General features: G+C 37.9%; 1 protein-coding gene and 1 long non-coding RNA gene across 4 annotated transcripts in view; one reads left to right on the top strand and one right to left on the bottom strand.

The window, feature by feature from the left end:
• LOC124646272 (inactive dipeptidyl peptidase 10) overlaps positions 1 to 27,612 on the top strand; it is a 123,649-nt gene that overhangs the window by 92,799 nt on the left and 3,238 nt on the right. For 2 of the 3 annotated variants that reach the window (XM_047186391.1, XM_047186390.1), the window contains exons 3-15: positions 19,295 to 19,540; positions 20,022 to 20,125; positions 20,335 to 20,533; positions 21,176 to 21,250; positions 21,341 to 21,393; positions 23,077 to 23,288; positions 23,659 to 23,882; positions 24,021 to 24,124; positions 24,186 to 24,330; positions 24,408 to 24,648; positions 25,014 to 25,329; positions 26,272 to 26,421; positions 27,213 to 27,398. In XM_047186391.1, coding sequence (XP_047042347.1) covers positions 19,427 to 19,540; positions 20,022 to 20,125; positions 20,335 to 20,533; positions 21,176 to 21,250; positions 21,341 to 21,393; positions 23,077 to 23,288; positions 23,659 to 23,882; positions 24,021 to 24,124; positions 24,186 to 24,330; positions 24,408 to 24,648; positions 25,014 to 25,329; positions 26,272 to 26,421; positions 27,213 to 27,398 — 2,123 coding nt within the window. In that variant the 5' untranslated portion in view covers positions 19,295 to 19,426. The remainder of the gene's footprint in view (positions 1 to 19,294; positions 19,541 to 20,021; positions 20,126 to 20,334; positions 20,534 to 21,175; positions 21,251 to 21,340; positions 21,394 to 23,076; positions 23,289 to 23,658; positions 23,883 to 24,020; positions 24,125 to 24,185; positions 24,331 to 24,407; positions 24,649 to 25,013; positions 25,330 to 26,271; positions 26,422 to 27,212; positions 27,399 to 27,612) is intronic. The other variant, XM_047186392.1, reaches the window with a different exon arrangement.
• On the bottom strand, positions 5,962 to 8,282 carry LOC124646274. Its single transcript, XR_006986310.1, has 2 exons — positions 8,101 to 8,282; positions 5,962 to 7,400 (listed from the first exon to the last, which is right to left on the bottom strand). It is a non-coding gene; the product is annotated as an uncharacterized LOC124646274 (long non-coding RNA).

The following is a 27,612-nucleotide window of genomic DNA, read 5'->3' on the forward strand; positions in this document are numbered from 1 at the left end:
ACTGAATTTGTTTTAAATTGTCTCTCTTTCCGTGGATGCTGCATTTCAATGAGACAGAGATACATAACGGAGACTTTGGAGTGGCATTCGGATAAGTATCTAACTCTTTAGTTAAATCGTAGAAAAACTGCATTCATGGTTTTCAAACAGGTGCGAACAAATCCTTTGAAAATCTTTAATAGATATACGGTTTCTTACTATACAGCCTGAGAACATTTAGAATATTTTAACCAAGAGATACATTTAACATTTCTCAAAGTACAATTTAAATTACAAAAAACAGCCAATTTGTAAACCATTTCCAAAATATTTGACTGCAAGTTGGTAACGAGCCAGTTAGCTAGGCATCACGATCCGACCACTAGGCGGCTCAAGAGCTCGCTCTAAGTCCGTGGCTAATGACTTGCGGCTCACATACAGACTACGGATATCTACGTACGTATGTGTGTGTGAACATTGAGATGGCTGTTGGATTTGGACACAAATAATTAGGTAGTATCAAGATAAGATGGTATCATGTAGCTCGAAAGTGCTTATTGATTGGTGTAATGAAGTGCAGATTGATTATCTTGCTATAGACACGAAACTTTATTGAGTAAGCTCCTTTTCAATCCACGAGCCTCAAAGTGATTTGACCCCTTAACGCTTAAAAATATTTAAGTCATAATATAAAAGTTGAGTGCATAATCATCATCATATATCGGTCTTTAGAAGTCCACCCTAACGAGTGCCAAACCATCCTGGTTGGACAGCCCACATACATTCACCCAAATCATTTAGTGCCAGCCATATTCTTCAATTCGTACATCGTGGACATAAAACAGGAAATAATGTAATGTTTTACAGAGTAATCAACATTATTAGTAAAGTGAACTTATACTGAACATAATAAATATTGAAATGAAAAAACTTTTACGGAACATTTCTTGTTTATGTACGTATCTCGAACATTTTCTCCGACATTTCGAACGATTTGCAACGTTCATGATCAGGGGGAGACACTTTTTTATGATTATCTTAGGATATGGGTTGAGTAATATCAGAAATTATTATTATGACATATTTTTTATTATACATTTTATTGATTACTTACGCTAATTTAGCGAGGCTCTTCATGCTTCACGGTTCACGTAGCCGCAAACTTATTTTACCCAGAAAATTGGGGCGATCTCTTAGGGATATAAAACAACACATTCAAACTTGTGTCGGTCAGTCCCCCGGGTCAAACATCCTCAAAGTTTAAATGAAAAATGCCGTCAAAATGTTTTTATGCATAAACAACACTGAAAATTGAATGCGCTCACCTCGTGGCGGCTTTATTTGAGCATTAGTCACACGACGGAGCACTCGGCTCTATTAACGTCGCTTGAGACTTCAAACTAATGATCTGGAATCGAGATGTGAAATCGAATGCACTTACACCGGGATTATGTTATCGGACTGCAATTCCACAGTCTGAATTTGAAACGTTCAGCTTGATGGCATTACGAATGTTATTACAATAGTGATCCGAGATAAGTTTAAGATGAAGACGAGGGAGGACTCAGACGGGCTAACGATGTTGTTACTGAGCGCTGAGCAGCGAGCTCCACTGCACAGCTCAGGGTAATGAACCGAGATTGAGCGGCTCTTGTACTCGTCTCCGTTCACAATATTTACCACAGCTGCCCACAGAATTAATTTAACAAACATTATTTAAACGAAGAAAATTCTCATTCAGATAACACTTTCAATAAACATTTTCTTTGACTTGAAATGTGTTGACGTTGAAATTATCACCACCCGCTTTATAAAATAAACTATCGTCTACTAGTTTTAAATAAATAAGCAAACTGAAGTTAATACCCAGTAAATAAATAACTATGTATTTTACTAAAGTTGTTCACATATTCAATGCAAAACTCGTCGGTGTAACAAGAAACAATGTTACGCTAGCCTATGTTAGCACATCGTTTAATAGTGGAATATTTTTCATTTTTGTTGTACAAAGCGGAAAACGGGCAAGTTAGCCAAACTTTTAATTGACATACCTATAAACTTGTAACTAATTCTATGAACGTTTCACAAACAAATTGCACATTTGCACAGAAAATACTGGCACACAAACGGGATAGGAAACCCTTGAACCACAAAAAAAATAAAGTGTATTTTTATTACGCACCGAGATACAAACACAAGGTATTATTAAATGTTTATAGACCTTTTTGTACGATTGTTTGTTTTTATGTGCTTTTCTAAATATTACATTTCCTTTGGTTTCCACCTTCAAGGTGGTCAACGTTGTGCCTTAATGTGACATAGTGCGGCCATATTTGTCAGGAGAAAAGCGTGCTTCATATCTAATGTAAATTAGTAAGTAGCTTAGGGACTGCACATAAGTTTGAAGCTATGCCTAAACACAGAGCTAATCTATAGCACTCACGATAAGCGTGACAGTGGGGGCGCGTGCCTCGTCACGCCGCATGAGTGGCACGCCGACGTGACGGCCATGACACGGACCCAGCGATTGTTCGATGCCGTCGCATACACACGCGAATGCATTCTAGAGCTATTCACTATTTGAATAGCTACTCATATTGACAGTCTAGCTACAATGATTAAAATTCTTCCTTTAAATTCTCCGTTATTACCATGTAGACTGGAATAGATTACATGCATACGAAGACTCATTACTGAAATAAACACACATTCCAATTACGCCCTAGTTTTATTTTTGTTCTTGCGTATTGCAATACTAACTAAAATACTGAACTATTGAACGTGAATGTTATTGAGTTAAAAAAATAACTCATTGTAATCGAGTATCGTTGCTGTTGAAATCAAAGGCGAGAAATCTGATAAAGCAACACGTTATTGGATTTAACTTCCACCGGAGCATTGCGAGCAAAACTAAAAAAACAGTGCAAGTTTAATAACACGTGTGTTGCGAGATTTTCATATAAAACGACAAAAATAAAACAAGAGAAATTCAGGCGCATCCGCGTTAACTCGGTATGTAGCTTGTTACGTAAATTTCAACAATATACAAAGGTATTCTCGTAAATAAGGACACACACAAAGCGTAAAATGAAAGCAAAGGGAAGCACCGACATGATTTAGAGAGAGGTAGCTACATAATAATATTCAAGAAGCGGATTACCATAACTTAACGGAGAGATTGGCTCGGCCTACCGTGGATCATTATTTAAATCACTGGCTGCATGCAAATTACTCAGATATCGGATAAACATGAATTGAAAATAAACAGCGGTAGATATTCAATCGCATTCCGGTTATCCGTAAAACAGTAAATAAATACCGATTCACGGTTCTGTTGCTTTTTTTAATAAGTAATGAAGGTGTCCGTTCAATGAAATTAATGAAAAGAATCCAAGAAACTGAAATAAAGCAATACATAATGTTCCAAAAAAATTGTGCCGCCTGCATAATATTTTAACTAACTCTTTCTTTTAAAAAATACTGGTAAATCTTCGGCTACAAATTTAAGCACCTTCTTTTAATGCAGCCAATTGGCTATATCGGCTACGTGGAAAACTCGAATCGCCTTTTGACCCTCGATTCTTTTGTACTATCCCTCACCTGCTCTTTCAATTTGAGACCACCACACACCCTTGTTTGAGGTCAATAAAGGCTTTTGTCGAGAGTTCTTTTGAATACACCTCGACCTGCTCATGTTAACTCTTTTACATTGTAACCTCATTATATAATGGACGCTGAAATAATTAACAAAAGTTCTTTTAATCCAGTTTTAAGGCATTTAGCAGCTTAAATTGTACGTAACTACGAAAACATATAAAGGACGAAAATATATTGTAAAGATAGACGCAACAATGAAATCACTTTCAAATACGTTGAAGATAAAGTTTTCAAGATTTCAATTAAGTCGAGTCGCGTTTTACTTTAAAAATCAGTCTGTAAAACTGTTGTTGTAGAGTATAAAGAGAGCTCAGTCGTATTCACAGTCGGGAAGCCCCTTTTCAGATGAGACTTCCACGGAAAATGAATGTCGCTTACGGCTCACCTCGACGATATTACATTTTTTTCAAGAAAGCCTTTTATGATCGGGACAACGTAGTATTTTCTTAGCTTACATTTTAAGATTAATCTAGTGAACCTTTCTCATCTTTATAGATTCCTGCACATCGCATAATCTTATACAATTAGGTATATTTTTTATGGCAAATCATCAAATGACCCCACTGTGGGTGACGTAAGGGAGTGCCAGACTCTTACTGACTATAACCCACCCACCATATACCTTCTTAAGCCACTTACGTCCCAGGGCCGCGGTAACTCTTTCGAACAATCCCGCAGCCCCGGTATACAATACACCTTACAGCTAGTGATCCTCAAAGCGTTAATTTATGATCATCCCACGGTGTACACGAGGTCCTGATCAATTGTAACCCGTAACCAGAGCAACCAGTGCGTGTTACTAACATATCGGTTGCCGTAAACTATCCCGGCCGATGGAAGGTGACGATCAATCACAAGTTACTCTACAGTTAGAGTAGCCGCACAATGCAGACTAAACAATCGGCCAAAAGTCCTTTTGTCCGTCGCAAAGTTTTCAGTCGGTCTGATACCGACTAGATAGCTGATCTTTGTAATGTGGCACCATACTTTTAATATCGATTACTAGCTTTCCGGCCGCGGTTTTACCCACGTCCCGAGGTAACTGCTTCTCGTTGCCGAATGCTGACAAAAACTATCCCATTTCTCCCGGGTCTAAGCTATCTCCCCTCTAATTTTCAGCTCAAACGGTTTACCAATTTTTGTGTTATAGAATGTGTAATTAACAAGACTTTCTTTTATAAATATAGATTAGCCCAAACAAACTATCGGCCGACTAAAAGTTTGCAGTGTACTACACTGTTCTACCGCTATGTTTCTACTGCTAACAAGTGAAGTAGGGATTTGTACGAATGTGCCAAGTACTGTATTGTACTCGCCAGGATATTAAACGTCACCATCTATCAATATAACACATTGCATTATCTAGAAATATGTTATTACACACATATCCAATGTTCTGTAATTTTATTAGGTACATAAAACGTGATAATATTAAGATACATAGTATCGTCAAATAAATCTATTAGAAAACATAGTATGAATAATTAACACTCATGGCCTTACTACAAAAACTTTAAACACTGTTTTACACTTGTCTAAAAAAATTTGGCTCCAAAATGAACCATATGTCAACGTCATAATTTGACATTTTTTTAGACAAGTCTTAAACTGACGTTAAAAAGTTTTTGTGGTAAGACGGTCAATGTTTTTAATACAGTTTTCAGGTGTAAAGTTCGTTCCAAAAGTGCGAAGTAGTTAATTTCCTTAATATTGTTAGAATTATACTTGTTTATCAAGTCGGTATTAAATAACCTCCTCGCTCGTATAGCGCGAGAATATTCGGTGCATTGGTTATATACTTAGGTGGATACATAGAATATTCATTCATCTCGATTTCCGAACTGAACTCAGAACTCCGAGCTAGTTTTCGATCATCTCAGTTTATTCTTTTATTCATAGCCTTTCCACTGTCCGATGGACTATGAATAACGTAAATTTTCAGCTTTCAGGAGGTTAACTATACAGGTGAGAGGATGGGCTTCCCGCCAACTGAAATGAAGTTATTAGCTGAAGGGGCGTTGAGATCTTACAGCGATAGTGGCCATTAAATCACCATTTAGCTTGAAGAAGTCGCAAATATGTCGCGTACTGAATTAAAATGGTTTAATGGTTTAATAATTGACTTATATGAGGACAACCAGTGTGTCTACAAATCGGCTAGGAGGACATCATCATCATCAATTGACGATGAGAGCAGAACGTTGATGATGATTTAATAAAAGGGACTTTATTACCAAAGATCTCATCATGGATCATGGCTGATGATGTCCCATTCTCCCGTTTCTGGTACCTACTGGATAAAAGAAAAATGAAAAAAAAAAACGATTCGAACAAAATTTTATAATTTTGAAAACACCTTAACGAGTAATCGATTTCATTTCAATTGTCAATTAATAAAAACCTATGCGTCTTTTTAAACCATATAATAAGTCAAAAATGTTCAAAAATAAAAAACATAGCTGCAGTCCGTAATCTCTTTAAACTGAGGCCATAAACATCCTACTAATGAATTCAGTAATTAACATTAATAGCCACCACGATGAAAGTTTAATTTCCATTCATTTAGCAGGCTAGTTATTTAAGTTGGCATTGCAGAGGTTATCGTGGAAAATGCCTTCGTAGGTAAATTTAAAACCTAGCAACTATAAAAAACTTTAGGTATATAAATATCGCATGCAGGTTTTAAAAATCATATCCTGAATACCATACCTGAATAACAGCTATTAGATTTTCTGGTTTTTATTATTAACTACTTTACTTAGGTAAGTACCTAGATACAATTTAAAAAATTGACAAAATATCTATATATCTAGGTGAAATAATAAACCATATGAGAGTTGTCCTTTACCGTCATAAAAATATTATGTCGACGCATGCTTTTTGACCTCTATGCAGATTCCACTACCGAATTCATAAAGTCCTGAAAATACTGAACAAACGATGCCTCTTTCCTGTTTTCATTAGCTCTCCAAACATTTTGAAACATGCAATATCAATGCAAAAGTTTTTTTTTTTTTGCCTCTCGAAGCCACTATTGCGTTTCGTTATAAAAACCTGCAGTCATTTTTGTTCAATATTTTCACTTATAAAGATCCTCTTCCAATTACCCAGTCCCAAATTTATTATATGCACCAAAACTATCTAATATATCTGGCTGTCTGGAAGAGATCGCTCATAGCGATAAGACCGCCCATTACGTCACCTATAATTAGTTCTAAGATCAAAAATGAAAAATATGGTGTACCTAATAAAGCATAGGTATCTAACTGTCTATAAGAAGTCGTATCTTACATCATTCATACACTACCCGGGTGTCGGTTTCACACCACGTCGCCGACGCTCCCCACTCTCAACGGGTTTTTGATAAAGAAATCTCGGTGTTTTCACTCACGGCTAACATGCAAGTTATGGGGACTTAGGGGGAATGTTTTGTTCCTCTTATTTTTTCTGCTGTTTGCTTCCTCGAATAGTTTTTTCATGTTATTTTCCTACTAAACGGATTGGTTCGCTTTTGAGTTGTTTCGTGATTCTATAGACGTTTAAAGACAATATCAGTACATAAATTGTTTTAGGTAGGTACCTATATTTAAGATTACTTATCGTTTGTTCACATTCATGCAGTATATTGTAAAAAAATATATATTTCCACATAATAGATTATTATATCCATACTCCTTTGATGTTTTCCAGCAGGCAATAGCCATTGGTATTTCCACTTCGGCGAGTTTCACCACAGAATGGCAAGGGCCGTTGAATCGGGGAACCTAAAACGTAAGGGCAGATGTAAATGTTAACAGCTAAAAATAAAACGTTTTACGTATACACATAACACTTCCCTAATAAACTCGAGAGAGTACATAAAAAGTAATCACGCGCAATTATTATTATAGCTTCATTACGTCGGAGGCAACTAATGTCAAATCAGGTAGGTGTATTAAGCCGAAACAAAAGACATTAAAAGCTCGTATATGAGCTAGTTAGTTAATTTTTTCACAGTAAAATCATGGCGTTAAAACGAAACACATTAACGGAACATGGTTTAATAGCTTTTATGGGATCATAAAAAATATCAAGCGAAATAAACTGCGGCCCTAGGGAGCACAAATTGAATTAGATCCTGGCGAGGAGCCAGGACGAGGCTGTCCTTGACACACTATCACTAATCTAGATTTAAAAGGACAATAACATTATTGAAGTGACAATAGTAGGTTGCACTAGAGCTTTCATACTAATTATAAAACTGCCAAAACTTAAATTAAACCAAAGCTTTGGTTCTTGCCAGTTGCTTAATACTAACAGCCTCAATCCTTGGCTTACTTAAAACTTGAACTATTAATGTAATATTATTGTCATGTCAATTGGCAATTATTAGTGAAAAAGTATACCTATACAAAGTATTCACACAAAACAATTTAATAGAAATTCCTAGCTCAAAACTACTCTAAAACTCCCCAAATAGCTTACCTAAATATTTTTGCAGGTGGCTGTAAATATCGCACACATCTGTACCAAACAAACGCTCTAAATTTATGTTAGCGCAAAACAGCACAAAGTTTAACAATAAAGGCACATAACAGTGTGACCGTGAGATCTTAAGCGGAATCGTCTTGAACGAGAGCTCGTACAGAAGTGCTCCGGAGGCAACAAACTTGCCGAATGGCTTCCTAGTACAACGCAGCGGAGTCGTAATAAATCCTCACTTACCTAATTAATGCTATAAATCCGTCCCGGAATTCCAGGTGGGGCTTGTCGCAATCCCACTGCAAACCGCTGCACTGTACAAACTATAGTTTATTTAATATTTTATTTCGCTTTGCGACGATTGTTGTTTTAAAAGGGGTTCGGAGTTTTGTTGGATTATTTTTGCAAGGAATTTTCAACTGTTCCTTTTCTGAAACGAATAAGGCGGCTTACGCTTTTATATTTCTGCTACTTAAATTATTTTTAACGAAAATAAAGATGTTGCTGTTCCAGAAAGATAAAACTGCTAAGATTATTCCATACAATAGAATTAAAACGCCTGCATTTACTTCCATTTTAAAACATCTGAAGTCCTCGACCATTGCAATCAACTCTGTTTAATAGCCTTCTGGACTGCCTTGCTAAGTTTGCTCTACTTAAAAGCTAATTATAAGAAACATGTTTAAGGCTTGAAATTGGGAGATCTGGGCGCTTCCCCCGGCTTTAGTCCATTGCACGTCATTAATCTGAGCCGAGTGCAACAACTTTTCGCTTGGAAAGTTTTGCTCCTTGTTTTACCGGAAGACACTTGACTTAAGTAGTTTGACTACGGTTTAAACTTTTGTTGAGGAAGAAAAACTTATTGCCTCGATAACTTCGAGCTGTGTAGATACTACTGGAAATGTAGGGTGCTCAAGCGTAGCCTACGATTAGCGTTCTCTGCTCTAGTTCATGTGAAAAAGGAAGAAATATTAGCAGTATCCCTGCCAAATGTGCACGGGGCCGGTCGACGCCAGCCAGCCTACGGGCATGCTGCCCAAGCCATAAGCCATGTCTAGTAATTTACGCAGCCGTAATTCTTACAGACATTTATTTTCGATTTATTTACTATCTGGTAAGCGCATTCGATACGTTGTAATGATCGACTGATCTCAATATTCTGGTAATAAAAACGCAATCTATCTAAAAATCGAATCGAGAGAGCAGTTGAAATAATAGTTAAAAGAAGTCGTAAAGTTTGCGCAGAGAGAATGTATAAAGTAGAATGCGCGAGAGTTGGCGCCTCTCCAACACCCCATGGTATTGACGGGCCGCATCAGCGAAAACAATTAACAAAGGTATCCTATTACTTTGCATTGTACCTACTTATTTAAATTACTTTCGCACTTGTAGACATAAAACTCAAAAACTGTAGTTTCCGCAAAATTCTCACATTACATTTCGAAAAAATACCTGAAAACAGCAGTTTGCTTTCGAGTTTTTTACACAATAGTTGAAAGAGGCAGTAAAAAGAATCAAGAGGCGTAGAGTGCAGAACAATGTGAGGTTGCACTGGCAGCTATTTTTCAAGCGAGTGCACGTCGGCTGCGGTCGGGTCGCCACTGTGGCGGCCTGTGAAGCGACCGGACCGCACGCATTGCGGTCTGTTTTGTTTCTTTTCACCGCATAAAATTGAAAATTCAGCTCCAACAAGACCAGTTACGCCAGTAAATGCCACTTTATTTCGTCTTGCTGAACGAAATTCCGAATATTCAGTTGGATTCCGCTCGGGTACAATTGCATTTAAGATAATTAGTAATTTACACTGCAGTATTTTCAGTTTACGGAGTCAGTCATGTGTTAATTACGTTTTCATAAAATATGACTTATCTTCACATAGTAACCCACGTACATAGATGGAGAGTGATGTTTTTGAAATTAAACAGGACTTGTTCGGTGGACTAACTTGTCTTTTATTTGAAAATATAATATTGTACAACGTGTTGTCTTTTAGAATAGTAGAACGAGAGAGAGCTTATACCAACATTGACATATTAACAACATGTAGCCAACTTAAACATTCAAATAAACATTGCCATATTCATAACACCCCTTCTCAATGTTTATACATTTTAAAACAAATAGCATTAACATTAAAACAAAACTTAAAACATCTTAAAACATTACCAAATAAACATCTCTACTTCTTAGCTTACCACTTGACATTGCATTGTGTTAAAAACTTAATTAACAACTCCTTACTTAACGACTTTGTTAGCATGTCTGCCAATTGTTCACAAGTATTAATATACTGAATATCAATCTTATTATTTTTGATCAAATCTTTAACAAAGTGGTATCTAATGTCAACATGTTTAAGACGTTTCACTGAGTCTGTACTTGCATTCAAAATAGCTCCCTGATTGTCACAATACAACTTAACAGGGCTATCATTCTGAACATCCAAATCATGCAATAAATTAACAAGCCAGCACGCTTCACTTGCTGCCATACTCATAGAAACATATTCGGCTTCAGTTGAAGACAAACTTACAGAAGATTGCTTCTTTGAACACCACATAACCAAACAATTTGCAAAAGTAAACAAATAGCCAGAGGTAGACTTTCTGTCCCTCTGATCACCTCCCCAATCTGCATCACAATAGCCTTGTAATACACTATCATCACACTTATATACTATTTTATAATCTAATGTATGCTTCACATAACGCAATACTCTCTTAAGTGAACTAAGTAATGCACTATTAGCACATTTCTGATATCTACTTAGTAGGGAAACTGCAAAACACAGATCAGGCCTAGTGCCTGAGACAGCATACATAAGACAGCCAATAATTTGCCTACAGACTCTTTCAATGTCTATATCACAATTAGTATTTGAATCAAACATTTTAGTACTCAAATTACTATCCAAGGGTGTCAACATAGGTTTACAATCTTCCATATTAAATCTTTTTAATACATTTTCTAAGTACTTTCTTTGTGACAATGTAGTACCCTTTTCTAAGTTTTGGTTTATATGTATTCCTAGAAATTCTGAAACTAGCCCTAAATCTTTCATTTTAAATTCTATACTTAACATTGTTTTTAGGTTAGTGACATCACTTTCATTACTTCCAAAGATTAACAAATCGTCTACATATATTAACAAAAATATTTTATCTTTACCACTATACTTCTTATATAAACATGGATCACATTTAGACCTTATAAAACCATCTCTAATTAATACAGAGTCAACTTTAATATTCCAAGCTTTAGGTGAACTTTTCAACCCGTACAGTGACTTGTTTAACTTTACAATATTATTTTCTCCTGAGTATGCCCCTTCTGGTAACCTTACATATACATTTTCTTTAATATTACCATATAGAAAAGCTCCAGTGACATCCATCTGGTGTATAGGTAAAGTATATTTTGTTGCAATTACTACAAACAATCTAAAAGTTGCTAGCTTAGCAACTGGAGCAAAAATGTCACTTAAATTTATTATATCTTGTTGTTCAAACCCCCTAGCAACAAGCCTAGCCTTATACCCTTTGACATTATTTACATTTTTTATTTTAAAAACCCATTTGCTGCTTATAGGCTTAGCACCTACAGGTAATTTACACAGTTCCCAGGTATTGTTGTCACTCAGAGTCTGAAGTTCCCTAGCAATAGCTGCACTCCACTCACTAGCATCACTTCGGCTCATGGCCTCTCTATATGTGATGGGATCACACTCACTTTGCTCTAATTTTACGTTATTACACTTGTAGAAGTCAGTTTTTTTACGCTCACGCTTGCTCCTTTCTACAGGTAAAACAATATCTTCCAATAACTGTTCTTCTTCACTGCATGGCAAGTAGTCACTGTCATCTTCAGAGTTGTCTGCTAAGTCACTACTCATGTGGGATGTCTCTACCTCGTTGTGGTTGTGGGTTGTTACCTCATCAATATCGGGACTATTCTCCTGCCCTGTGTCCTCTTCAAGGTCTAAGGACACCACAGTTTGCCCTTCACCTTTCTTCACTAGAGGTTTCTCCTTCTCTTCTTGCTGTAAGAATACAACATCCCTTTTTGTTTCTACTACATTCTTTTCAGGATAGTAAATACGGTAACCTTTCACATTCTCCTCATATCCGACCATCAATCCCCTCTCTCCTTTCGGATCCCACTTCAGTCTCTTCTCTTTTGGTATGTGTACATATACTTCTGTACCAAAAGCTCTCAACTCCATGATATTATATGTTTTTCCAGTCCATACCTCATATGGAGATCGCCCATCCTCGTGACTCTTCCCAGTCCTGTTCAACACGAACACTGCAGTATTTATGGCTTCGGCCCATAATTTCTTTGGTAAATTTCTCTCATGTATCATTGTCCTGGCCGCTTCCACCAATGTTCTATTTTCTCTCTCTGCCTTTCCATTTTGCTCTGGAGTGTATGGTACTGTAGTTTGGTGTGTTATTCCACGTCTTGTAAACATTTCCTTCACATACCTGTTCACAAACTCCAGGCCGTTATCACTTCTGACTGTCTTCACCTTGTTTCCAGTATTATTCTCGGCTTTATTTATAAAATCCTCAATTATATACTTAATCCTATCTTTTGTCTTCACAAAATACACACTTCTGAAATTCGAATAGTCATCTGTTAGCAAAACAAAGTACCTTGACCCACCAACTGACGGTTCCTCCATGGGACCGCATGTATCAACATGAATTAACTCACATGTCCTGGTACTCTTGAATTCGCTTCTATTGAATGGCAATCTATGAATTTTCCCGACCAAGCAACTCTCACACATCGGGTTGGACGTTTGTTTAACCACAATGTTGTTTTTATTGTAGGTATTCAAACTTCTGGTATTCTTGAAAGTCTTTATTAATAGTTAAAGAAATACAATCACATTTTGTTAGGAATTATAACATTGTTCTCACTGGTTTTTACATCATGACAATTCACACCACAGTCATTCTTTTTCATAGACTAACAACCCTACATTTTTTAAATGTCATAGACTATAAATTCCTAACACCTTCTCCTATTTTTAATATATGAACATAAATTAAAAATACCTTATAATTACTTCAGAAACACATCAGTTTTCAAAACATTAACTTAAACAAGTTTTCAAAACATTAACTTAAACACTTCTAATTATAACTCTCAATTTACACAACAACTTTATCGCAATGAAATTTAAATTTTTCTTTATATAGTGGTTTCGTCAACATATCCGCTATCTGATAATTTGTAGGACAATATATAACATCTAAATATCCTTTCTTATAATTTTCGTGTATAAAATAAAATCTCACATCTATATGTTTAGATCTCTTGCTGAATGAACCTGTTTTAATCAATTGGATAGCACTCTGGTTATCAATATTCAAACTAATCTTAATACTGCTACCAATTAATTCACTTATAAAAGTCTTTAAGTATAAACACTCTTTAACGCAATCTGCTGCTGCTATATATTCCGCTTCAGTTGACGATAGACTTACTATCGGCTGTCTTTTGGAGCACCAAGCTATAGGTCCACCTGCCAACATTATTATGAACCCTGTTGTACTTCGTCTGGTCTCTGTACAACCTGCATAATCTGAGTCACAATATGCATGCAATCTTGTAATATCTTTCCCAGCATTATACAAAATCCCTTTATCTCTCGTTCCATTCAAGTACTTCAACACCTTCTTTACTGCTAATATGTCTTGCCTTGATGGATTTTCTACCTTTTTACTTGCTTCATTCACAGCTTGACTGATATCTGGTCTTGACCTGGTTGACAAATACAATAATCCACCAACTAGTTCTCTGTATGGGAAATTTGACGTAGCCATCTTAGATTCATTTTCCTTTCCCACAATGCATGGAGTATCTGCAGCTTTGGAATCATACATATTATATTTTCTAAGTAATTTTTCTGTATAATTCTGCTGATGCAACAAAATGCCTTGTTCTGATCTTTTTATTTCAAAACCTATATAGTTTTGAGGTTGTTCATATGTTTTTAAGATAAATTCTTTTTCCAATTGATGCAAGATTTGTAATAACTTTTCCTTGTCTTTTGATATGGCCAAACCGTCATCAACATATATAGCCAATATTATAGTTTTGTCTTCATTAAAAAACACACACTGATCCGACTTTGAAGCTCTCAGTCCAAGTTTCCTTAAAGTTTCTGTAAATCTTTTATTCCATGTCATTGGTGCCTGTTTTAGCCCATATAGTCCTTTCTTTAAATGACAAATTTTATTAGGCTGTCTTTCATATCCTTCAGGAATATACATAAATATGTCTTCCTTTAACTCGCCATACAAAAATGCTGTTTTCACATCAAAAGTTATCATTTCATATTCCTTTGAAGCAGCAATTGCTATTAATGATTTTATTGCTGATTGACTTACTACTGGACTATATATTTCTTGATAGTCAATGCTTTGCTGTTCGAAGCCTCTTGCTACAAGTCTTGCTTTGTAAGTACCATTTTCTTTTATACAAAATACCCATTTACTTGACAATATCTTGTGTCCTTTTGCTCTTCCTACATCAACTATTTCCCATGTATTGTTACTTTCCAATGATTCCTTCTCCGAATTTATGGCCTTCTCCCAATTATTCTTTTCAGCAGACTTCATGACTTCATCATACGTAAGTAATACATAATCTTGCAGGTAAGCTGGTTTTTTCCGTTGTCGTTTTGTATTTATAGTTTCTATAGTTTCTATCTCTGCAGTATTACTTTCTTTATTTTCATCATTTTCTACTTCATCAATAATATCTGGGATGTTATCTTCTATTACATTACTTTGTTGTTCTAACTCTTCTATTTCATAATAACTGTCATCACTTTCTTCTTCTTGATTTATTTCTTCTTCATTATTACCTGGTATTATTTCTGTTATCACCGAACTTCCTGTTTCTTCATATTTTTCTCCAATTTTCTTATTATTATTAATTATAACAATATCCCTTGCTATTTCAATTCTTCTTTCTTCTTTATTCCACAATCTATATCCATTATTAGTATATCCAATCATGATTAACTTTTTGCTTCTTGGATCTAGTTTCTTAATATTCGAATGTAATTGTTTAGCATATACTATTGAACCAAACTTGCATATATTAGATATATTAGGCCTTTTACCATGCCACATCTCATAAGGTGTCTTATTCTTCAAAGATTCACTTGGTAATCTATTTATAATATAAGTAGAACAGTATACAGCTTCACCCCACATTTCTTTATCTAACCCTGAATCAAATAGTAATGCTCTGGTTTTATCTAATAATGTTCGATTTAGTCTTTCTGCTTTACCATTTAGTTGTGGTGAGTATGGTACTGTATAATCTAGTTTTATTCCCTTTTCAGTACACCATTTTTTAAAATCATTGCTTGTGTATTCACCTCCATTATCGCATCTTATGGTAGATACCTTTTCTGTTCTCTCTCTTTCTGTTTCTTCTATATAATGTTTTAAATTTTCTTTAACTTCATTTTTATATTTAAGCAAGTATATTTTTGTAAAATGAGTATAATCATCCATGACAGTTAAAACATAACTATAGCCATCATACGTTTTGTTTTCGAACGGTCCACATACATCAGTATGTAATAATTGAAGTGGTCTACTGGCTCTGTTTCTTACTGTGTTAAATGGAAGTCTTGTTTGTTTAGCTTGTGTACAGATTTCACATTCGTCTATTTGCCTTAATCCATTTATTTTTATTCCATCTGCCACATCTGGTAATATATCTAGTATTTTCTTTCCTGGATGTCCAAGTCTTTGATGCCATTCTAAGGCAGTGCCATTTTCTTTCATTAACAGTGTTTTTTCTTGCATATTATTATCATCCAAATTAATTTTATATAAACCGTTTTCTTTTTTTCCTGTTAATATTAATTCTGACTCCTTATATATTTTTACATTATCTTTGGTAAATATAACCACTCCTTGATTGTTTGTAACTGCATTAACCGATAATAAATTTTGTGATAAGTCAGGAACAAGCAGGGTATTATTAAGAGTACATTTTTTTCCAATGACTTTACCAGTCCCTTTCACCTCTATTGTTTCTTCATTTGCAGTCAAAACAGATGATGATTTGCATTCAAAAAATTTTAGTATGTCTACATTTTTGGTCATGTGTGCAGTACACCCAGAGTCTACAACAAATTCTTTCAGTTTTGGTTCTTGAATTTCACCGTTTGTAAAAAATGCCTTTTCTATTCTTTTGTTACTTTTTTCTTCATTCTCATTCTTATTCTTATTTTTGAAAAAACAATTTTCTTCTCTGTGATTAATTTTTTTACAGATTGAGCACTGTTTATTTTTAAACTTACAGTCTTTATCTTCATGGTTGTCCCTTTTGCAGATACTACAGGCTCTACAGTCTTTCTTCATGTGCCCTGTTTTGTTACATTTGAAACATTTTATTGCATTAAACTTTTTCTTTGATGTAGATGAAGATGTAGCTTGAAATGCTAGCTGCTTGTCACTTTCTTTTGCTTTCAACATTCGATTTTCTTCAGCCAGAAGTCTGTTTGTTAAATTTTGAAGGGTTTTCTTATCGTCTGCCATGCATTCCCAAGAAGTTATAAAATAGTTTAAATTATTTGGTAAACAGCTTAGTATTTTGGATATGACCATTTCATCATCTATTTTTGTTCCTAGCTGACTTATACGAAATTGTAAATTTTCTATTTCACTTATTAATTGGGAAAGCGATTGACTCTCTTGTTTCTTATATGTGAAAAACTCTTGTAATAATGCATCTTTGTTTCTTTGCTCAGAACCTTCGAATATTTCACATAATTTTACGTACATTTCACGTGCACTGTTACAATTAATTATGTGACCTTTTAGTTTCTTATCAATACTGCTTATGATAATTCTTTGCACCTGAGCATCTTTGATACTGAAGTCACTTTTCTTGTCATCTTCTTTTGTTTGTGCAATTGTTTTTGCAAGATTTGCCGCTTTTAAGTGTATATTGAATTCAAATTTCCACAATAAAAATGTTTCCGCATCTTTTAATTTTTCTATCTGTATTATCTCAGGTTTTTCCATTTTTTAGTTTTTCACCGTTTTTTATTTTCTTCCTTGTTATTACTGTTTTTTAGTTTTTTTTTTTTTTCACTTGTTTTTTATGTTGGGTTTTTCATTACCCAATCCCGGTTTTTAATTTTTTCTTCTCGGGCGTTCTGGGCCCATAACCTATTGTAGGTATTCAAACTTCTGGTATTCTTGAAAGTCTTTATTAATAGTTAAAGAAATACAATCACATTTTGTTAGGAATTATAACATTGTTCTCACTGGTTTTTACATCATGACAATTCACACCACAGTCATTCTTTTTCATAGACTAACAACCCTACATTTTTTAAATGTCATAGACTATAAATTCCTAACAGTTTTTCCGCAAGATATCTTTGACATAGGTAAAGTTTTGGTGCGCCAATCTTCTGTGCCACTCGTTTAAATCGTTCCACGCTAGTTCTGCAGTACTCGCAGTTTCACCATTACTATTATAGCGTAAATTCAAGTAAAAAGAATTTCCAATTCTTTCCGCAACAGCGCAAATTTTATTTGACTTGTAAAATTTGCATGAACTGTCATCTGTCACTACAACATAACCTTTGTCTGTGGCGCGGTTTACCGAAAACAGGTTCGTTTTTAGTTCAGGAACATACAAGACATTGTCTATGACTGTGTCAATCCATTCATTCCCGTTTGACACTTGAACTGCTATCTGTCCATAACCAATCGCATTTATCACTGCTCCATTACCGATGATAACAGGTTTTGGCGAAGTATTTGAGAATGATGTAAACAATGCACGGTCTCTACACATATGTTCAGTGGCACCAGAATCCACCAGCCACTTAGATTTTTGCAGTTGATGCGACAGATTAGACACCACGAACGCATTACTATTCGTTTTATTTTCACTTCTTGACATTCTTTGTTTTCGAAAACGACACTGAGCTTTAAAATGTCCGAACTTCCCACAATAAAAACAGTTATTATTATTACTCATGTTCCCTTCACTGTTAGTTTTATTGTTGCTTTTACTTTCGGTATTATACTGTCCGCTTTTACCAAATTTGAAACCTCTTGACGGTCCTGGACCTTTATTCTTCACAAAGAATGCAGACGGTGTTGCTTGCTGTGCTCCTTCGTTCCTTTCCTTTACTCGCTCTTCTTCAATCAGTAGTCTGGCCACTAAATTTTCAAACGTTTGTTTGTCATCCGGCGCCGACTCCCAGGCCGAAATGAAATGTTTATATTCGTCTGGTAACGACATCAACACCTTCGTGATTACAAATTTATCTGAGATTTCTTCACCCATCTGTTTCAATTGGTTTTGTAGTTCTTGTATCTTAGATAAGAAAACAGACATGTCGACTCCTCTTTCGAACTTATATTGAAAAAATCTCTGCTGTATAATGTGCACACTGGTCTCAGTTTTCTGTTCATAAACACTATGAAGCTTTCGCCACATCTCCGCAGAACTCGTACAAGTAATAATATGTAGCATTGCCTCTTCTGACATTCGTGTTACCAGTAACGTTTGTGCTTTGGCATCTTTGGACTCCCATGCCGGTATCTCAGCGGCAACTTCGGGCTTCAATTGCTTTCCCTCCACGATATTTAACCATCCATGGCCCCTCAATTGTACTGTTGTTTGGAATTTCCATAAATTCCAATTTCTGGCTCCTTCTAACTTGATCACATTGACGTTATTGTTATTTCCTTCCGTCATTTTTACCTTGTCCTCTCCCAAATAAGAACAAGTACTCCTTCTCGACGATGTTCCGCTGTTCCGCAATGACCGAGCCGTCAGCCGATGCCGCAAAAGTGATAACCTCACTTTTTTTTCTTCTCGTCGATTTTACTTTTACTGCCACCGCAAGTAATCTACATCAAGCTGTTATGGCCGTGCCTGGGCCCATAACCTGATGTTTTTGAAATTAAACAGGACTTGTTCGGTGGACTAACTTGTCTTTTATTTGAAAATATAATATTGTACAACGTGTTGTCTTTTAGAATAGTAGAACGAGAGAGAGCTTATACCAACATTGACATATTAACAACATGTAGCCAACTTAAACATTCAAATAAACATTGCCATATTCATAACAGAGAGCATTGAAACATATAAATAAGTACCATAACAACATCTATTGCCTTCTCTGCAGTGATGGGGCGGATTCCGCGCACGCGGCGCAGCGGAGCGGCAGGCGGCGCGCGCGCAGGCGGGCCGGAGGGCGCGGCGGGCGCGGCGGCGTAGCGCGGCGCGGTGGCGGGTGCGCGCGCGTCGGCGCCGGCGCATGCACGCCACCGGCCACACGGACCGCTCGGGCGGCGGCGGCGGCGGCGGCTCCTGGCGCCTCCCGCCCGACGAGACCCTACAAGTCGCCGACCCCAAGTCCGCCAAGGAAGAGGTGATTTCATTACTCTTAAATAATATACTTGACCAACTAACTTTTTCCATTAGCATCAGGGTAGGTACTTCACATGAATATGTTCATTTAAATATTGCGTTTCAAAGAAGTGGTTTTATGTATTCTTTGTTCGAACCACGATTTTGCAATTTCTTGCCATTTTCTTCGGACCATACTTCACAGCTTTCAATTTTAAGTAGATTCAAAAACCCAGAAAGGAAATAAATCAAAGAACTTTAAAATGTAGAATTCATGAAAAACAATATTCAACGTTGAAAGGGCAATCGAAGTTATACAGCCTTCGTCGGCGGAACCGTCATAATATCGCGTCATTGAACCCGACACCTTCCGGCATCATAAATCAAATTCCCGTTTCTTCATCTATTTTTAGCGACGTTCGAGATTGTTGACGAATGTCATTTCACTTTGCCACACCTCCGCCACCCTCTTCGACGATTCTTTAAACGATTTCTTTTTCTAGGACTTATACCAAGGAGATGGCCACAACTGGCGGAGCATCATATTTTCTTTGATGGTCATCAGTTTTGTCATAGCTGGTATTGTCACAGCTATTTATCTATTGGGGTGAGTGCCCTGACCGTCTTTTATTGTTCATGTTCCACTTTATCATTTCTTGAGAAATACTTTGTTATAATAAATGACTTAAGTATGCGCAACTTGACGAGGCTATCTTTGATAAGAGAAGTTTCTTTGAAGATAAAGTTTCACTGTCTACGTTTAAAACTGAAAAGTAAAGGGACAATTCAATTTAACATTATGAATGTGTGGCTCAGGTATGTGGACGAGTTACTGTACTGGTCGGGTCGTCGCATGCGCCTGGACGAGTTCCTGCACGGGGACCTGACGGGCGAGCGGCTGCCGACCACGTGGGTGAGCTCGCACCAGCTCGTGTACCAGGCCGACGACGGCGGCTTGCTGGCGCTCGATACCTTCAACAACACGCTCTCTGTTCTCGTCACCAATCATACATTAGTAAGTTACACTTTATACTTCATGAATATTATTAGAGTTATTTGTCCAAATATGGACACTTCAAGAAACACGATATAAAAATTTTATTCACACCTCTTTTCTCATGTTAGTACTCCAAGTTCTGTAAGTACGAACGGTATTACTTCGATGCTCTTTACTGTAAAATTTATGGCGACATCCCCGATTCTCCATAATGGCGTTATTATGCTGCGGGTAGCGGGCTTTGGGGAATGAAAATTTGAGTATGCCGCCGACTTTAAAGAGGATATTTCGCATTATGAAGAAATGAAGACATTTACGAATATTACTGAAGTATAAAGGCAGAATTTGTCAGTTCAGCTATTCAGTTGAGTGTGTGCTCGACCTTTACCGTGTCGGGCACTTACGGAGTCAGTGCGCGTCCCGCACGCTCTATTATTACATCAACACTCGCTGCTGAAAGCTTCGCTCGGACCGCACTATGGCCGCGTGACCGCAACTCACCCCTCGTCCGCAAAGTATATTTTACGCTAACCCTAAGAGGTTTTTCACAGACTCCACTCCGACTTTTGTGTTACTTAAAACAATGCATCCTTTTTACTTTAATACGTTTTAGTAGTTCCGAAGTTAATTAATTAAACGAACTTTACAATTTGATCACAGAGGCAGCTAAATGTGCGAGGCTACCAGTGCTCTCCGAACTTGCGCTACGTGCTCTTTCAACACAATATCAAAGAGGTGAATACATTTTTTATTCCATAAACGACAGAATGTTACCATGTCAGCACCTCGTTTGGACATTGTTTCTTAACTTTGATTACTTTGCAGGTTTACCGACGAACGTTTACTGCGCACTACACCGTTTATGACGTCACAAATGAGTGAGTACCTTTTGATATTTGATGTTAGAATGTCATAAGCATCACAGTTAAAGGCGCCCCGAAGTTCCTATAATTAAATTTCCGACTGAAAATTAAATTTCGCGTCCCCAATTGGTTTTCAGTCAGCGCACCTAGGAGTGGCGTTTTGTTTGGCATATCAGAGGACGTCCAGTCCTTCAATTTGACATGCACATTGAATTTTTGGCTGAATATTATTCACTGAGCTATTGCATAAATAGCGGCGTGCTGTGTAAAGTATAACAAATGTGAGAGACGCGCACTGCATACCTTCGTCTCCCCTGCTAGAATATAAAATATCTGCACGATCTCAATTTGTTTCCTCTGCACATTCATCTGTTTCGACTGGAATTTCTGAGGTGTCTATAATATTTCTTGCTGGCATTGAATACATTTATGAATTTAAAAGATCCGTAGAACATAAATCAAACAAATTAGGTATAACTACTTACGTCTAATTATTATGTTGATACACTATTATTTTCATTATTGACCATTTAGTTATTCAAGAAATATAAGTAATTAGTTAAATGACAAGACTGAACATTGAAAACAATTTAAAACTGATATTTTATGGAACATTACCTCAAAAAAGTTTTAAAAGCATATCCGTAGGCAACTAGCTTTAAAAAGCCGATATTAAAGAGACTCGTTTCTCCTCAGTTTGTTTTCTCTTTTAAAATCATATCTCTTTTGCGAATTTTCTTTCCCCGGTCGTCTCGCGGGTGAAGAAATCGATTTGACGATAGGTACGTGAATGCGATTTCCAATTTATTTCAAAATTTGCGGGAGGAATTTTAATGCGGTAGGGAAAGGCAGCATTTGGGTAGGGGGAGGTAATACTTTACGGCTTCCAATGACCGTCTCGGAAACTTACTGCAGCGCTGAGAAATTCAGATACACTTTTAAGTCTGAACTTTAAACTAGTTCTTGTTACGAAGTAGGAATATGTTGAGATAATTTTTTGCCAAACAAGCCACTTGTTGCCGAGGTACCTTGCGGGAACTCATATCGTAACGACGTTCGCCCCTCTATTTTCGGATCGTTTCCTTTGTGTGCTTTCGAATCCGTATGAAACCATTTATTGTAAGCGGTATGGGATCTTTGTAACTTTGAACACACTTGGATTACAATAGAGAGAAAAATTATATCCGTTAGATACTTATCCAATATTTTTATTTTATCTAGAAACATAAGTAGTGTGTGAAACGTGAGTTTAATTAATAACTCTAATTAGAGAAACATACTGTAGCTAGATATTTCCATCGGATGCAGACAAATTAATTACTAAGAACAATTATAAATTCTAAGGTAAATCGTAAGTACCTATTGTAGCAAGCCGGAATTCCGGATAGATTAATTAGTTCTTGCAGAAAATGCAGTGGCAATCAGACTCCTCTTACTTTATTACGTTCCTAACTATTAAATAGAGTGGCGAGGCTGTTAGCATTGAATAATTTAAACTTAGAGCTATCTTGGAGTTTACTAATGCAAAGTTTTACCGAGGTGAATATAACGATTAGTTCATTTCATTAACAAAAACTTTACTACCTACTTCAGAACCTTCACTTAATAAGTGAATCTTTTTTTAAGGAATTTCTTATCCAAGTTTCCGACTAAGTTATTCAGCTTCTCTCCAGACTTAACCACGTTTGGTATCCTCAGCCACCACATCCCGTTGTTCGGCGAGGGTCAGCGCAGCTGGGAGTGGCAGCACGCGGCGTGGCTCGGCGATGACGGCTCGCTGCTGCTGGCGGCCGACAACGAGGTGCTGGCCAGGCCCGGTCCGCCCGCCCGCCGAGCGCCCCTGCTACGGCTCACCACCGACGCCTCGCCTGGAGGAGTCTACAATGGCGTGTCCGATTTTCTCTATCAAGGTATGCAAGGCTTCCAGGACTAATTTTCGGGAGTGTAAAGGAATGTTGGTGTCCCAAAATGCTCCTTAATTTAAGTTCTAATCTCATCCAAAAAAGAATAGACTATACTTACTAAAGCTAAACATAAGATTGTTCTATGTGAATGACAAAAAATATAATATCTATGCCCTTATTTATCCGATTACTGTCAGTTGCAGAAAGATTCATTAAAGTTAAAGCTTCTTTAAATCTATTGCTGACTCTTCTTTATCAAGAAGATATAAAGTGTTGGCAATAGATTTAATGCAGCTTTAATTTCAATGGACCTTTCTGCAACTGATGGTAAAACAGCTTCATTTACTTTACATTACTTTATCTGACAACAAAACAGAGGAGGTGACGAAAACGCCATCGGCGACATGGGGCTCCGCGGACGGGACTCTGGTGCTGTACGTGCAGTACGACGACCGCGCGGTCTCCGAGCTTCGCATGCCTCGCATCGCCGACAGCATCGGCGGCGCGGGCGCGGCGCGGGCCGGCTTCCTGCAGCTGCCCACCAACAACGCCTCGGCGCACATTGTCTTCCCCGACCAAGTCACTGTCAGATATCCCACGGTATGTAAAAATTAATGAGCATCTTCCATTATACTCAAAACTTTAGGATTCTCTGGCTTATATTGGAAATGTGATTGTTTACTTATGAAAAGGTCGCTGAGGCAATCTCTCATGATCATTAATCTCTGACCGTTCCAGCCTGGCAGTTCGATACCAAAGGTAAAGTTATGGATAGTAAGTGTTCAAAACGCAACCTCACCGCCGAGATGGGAAGTGAGGCCTCCAAGTACGTTAGATGGAATGTATGTATTATTTTCCTCTAATTACTATGATTATTGAAATACGTTAGAAAGTTTCAAAAAGATTTATGTTTTCCAGGGAATATTATCTCATATCAGCCCAGTGGGTGGGCAAAGACAATTCTCATGTAGGTGTAGTGTGGATGAATCGAGCGCAAAACCTTACAGTTTATAGCAGTTGTTATGCTCCGAATTGGACTTGCACGGAGGTAAATACTTCAACCTATATACTTTGTTCAACCAATTAACATTTAACAGTTTCTTAAATTCATCCTTAATTTTCCAGACTCATTCAGAAAAAGCGACAGAAGAGCCATGGCTAGAGGTGCACCAACAGCCGGTGTACTCAGAGGACGGGAGTGCGTTCCTCCTCCTAGCCGCGGTGCAGGAGGGGGGAGGCCAGTACTACACGCACATCAAACACGTGGACGTGCTGCGCCAGCGCATGGCGGTACTCTCGCACGGGAAGGTCGAAGTCGCCGAGATCCTGGCATGGGACCAGGAGAACCATTTAGTTTATTATTTAGGTAAACACATCATATATTGTATCTCGTATTACCTAAAACGTAGCTCTACAGTTACTCTTTTCTGATTTAAAGGTTTAGACAAAGAAACGTTACCAATCCATAGACTGCATCCAGATTTGGTGAAGGGAGCAAATCAAATTAAGTATTTCGATTGAGTGCAGTTGAGTGTTATTTTTCAAATAGTTCAGTTTTCACAGCCAGTTTACTAATCCACTGTCCTCGTCATGTCAGTTACTAACCACAGGAATATCCCCCTCATCATCATTTTGGTTCAGGGTATTGCGTGTGGTTGTGTTCCGTTCCGTTCTAGCGTACCTCTGTAATATTGTATGTGTCGAGATTTGATGGGAGTTTGTTATGAACAGGCAGTGCAGACAGGCCTGGTCAGAGACAGGTGTACGTAGTTAGAGACCCGAGCTACGGCGGCGGCAGTAACTCGGTGAAGGCGCGGGCGGAGCGCGAGGAGCCGCGGTGCCTGACGTGCGAGCTGGCGGTGTGGCCGGCGCGGCTGCACTACGCCAACTGTTCCTTCTGGCGCGCCACCTTCTCACCAGCGAGGCCGAGGCTGGGTATCACGCACTACGTGCTCGAGTGCGGGGGACCCGGCCCGCCGCTTGCTGGACTGCACGACGCTAGGACTCATAAGCTAGAGAGAATATTATATGACACGAGGCCTTATAGGTGAGTCAATATGTAAAAGTTTAGTAAATAGACCTAAATGTAAGTCAAGGATATAATCTGTAATCTGCACTTAGCAATCCTCTGGAGATGACCTACTTAAGTAAAATGCAGACACTTGAACCCATTGATTCCGGGATTTACCTGCATATTATTTGGTATATTTACATAATTCTGAAGTCAATAAACCTTTATTTCATTAATAATAATGGGCATCTGAGGCGGATGACGGGGAGTAGCGACCCCGCGGGGCTATATATCCGAGTGCTCCAGGGAGAGTATACTGTCCCCCATCTCCGGCCTGCCGGAGTGAAGCATGACGGGGGATAGGTCTCCCACCTCTTGGCTTGCCTTCATCGGCCGGTCAGAGTGGAGTCGCTAGAGCAGGGTTAGAGCAGCTCGCTCGGAGGGTAGGTGCCTCGTGGTAAGTGGCGAGTGGGCCGGTGAAGCTGGACCCACAGCGATCGCGCGTGATCTGCGTTTAAAGTCCGCTGAGGTGTCCTCTCCCTTCAGCCCCTCATGTACCTGTTGCCCCCTTGTTGCGATTTAGCGACTGATTCCCGGGGGCCCAGTAAGTGAGGTGGCTAGTCTCCATCTGCCATTTTTACATGTATTTAATACATTGTCATCGGCAGGTGCCATAGTTCCCGTAGTTTCCCCATTCCTAGTCCATTAGCATCCCATCACAATAGCCCAAGTAGTTTTCATCCACAGTTAGCAATAGTTTAGCACAGGACCGAGGATTGTCCTTGGGTACATTTCTATAGTGTATACAGGGATAATTGTCGGTTTTGTGTCGCCAGTTCATTAAAGTTGTCTCAAAAGGGCTTCAGCGTGTTGGCTTCGGCCCCACGTTCGCCTTCCAAAAATCCGGGACTCTATAGTCCCGAGGTCTGGTAGAGACATAACAAATAATAATAATATAATTTGATCATAATGTTTCAGATCAGTACGACTACGCGAATTAGCGCTGCCGACGCGGCGGTCCTTCGAGGTGGCGCTGGGCAGCGGCTCCAAAGCGCGGGTGCAGCTCCTACTGCCGCCGTCCTGGAGGGAGGAGCTAAGAGACGCTGCCTTCCCTGTGCTTGTTCATGTGTAAGCATTTAACTAAACTCTAGAGATTTTGTGCCTTTGTTAAAGACCAGAATGAACAATGATAAAATTGCGTAAGCAAATATGACTTTCGTAGGAGTTAAAAATAAATCTGCCATTACTTCGTTAATATACAAAGACTTTAAAAATAAAGGGCATCTACAGATTTTATGCAGACTGACTATATGCATCATATTGTGCACAAAACACCTATATTCTTGTGAATACGAATAATTTCGTTCAAAATATTGGCATCGCTTTGCTAGAACACCAAAAAGACGAGTTGCAGCTTAGCAGCTCATAAATTCCAAATTATACTTACCAAACTAAATGCAGTTTTGGCACAAACTTGTTGTGCTGTTTCTAGGCCTTGGTAATTAACAATTCTTGCCAAATGCCTTTGCAACTTGCTACTTGGCCGCTACATAAGTCCAATTGCATTATTTATGATTTTTGAGCCAATTTGGCATACTTACGTAACAACAAAAAGATCTAAGATTGTGTCGCTTATTCTGGTACCTATGCGGTATTTTATATTACTTTTATGTTGATATGTAAAGCCTAAAAATCCTAAAATATATCTAAATCAAATCAAATCAAAAATATTTATTTGTCAGAATATGGTACAATAGATGGTACAAGTCTAGGTATATTTTGGTGTCCGAAGAAACTATCCAGATTTCAATTTTCTGTTAAATTCAAGGGTTCAGTTCCAGGGGTAAGCCTACCGAAACTTTTACTGTGAAGACATTTCCGCTCTTCAAAAATTTTAAAAGTCCTCTTTATCGTTCCAGCGACGGCAGGCCGGGCAGCCAGCAAGTGACTGAGGAGTTCCTTGTAGACTGGGGCTCGTACATGTCGTCCCGCAATGACGTGGTGTACGTCAAGTTGGACGTGGCGGGCGCCAGGGGACTGCCCAGAGCGCTGCTGCGAGGCCGCCTCGGAGGGGTGGAGGTCGCTGACCAGTTGGCTGTTATTAGGTAAAGATTCGAGGTTCTATATACCCGACTGATTCTGTTTAAGCTAGAATATCATATCTAAGTAAACAAGCTAGAACCTAGCCAAGTCATTTATGGAATGGACAATTCATTTAGTTCCGAACTTCCGAATAATTGAAAGTTAGCTCAAAGTTTATGTCCCCCAAATGCTCATTGAAAATCCTTTTCTTGCTCTGATAACTGCTCTCGCTTTGTT

The sequence above is a fragment of the Helicoverpa zea genome, chromosome 3 (assembly GCF_022581195.2).
Source record: "Helicoverpa zea isolate HzStark_Cry1AcR chromosome 3, ilHelZeax1.1, whole genome shotgun sequence".
Classification (NCBI taxonomy): Eukaryota; Metazoa; Arthropoda; class Insecta; order Lepidoptera; family Noctuidae; genus Helicoverpa; species Helicoverpa zea.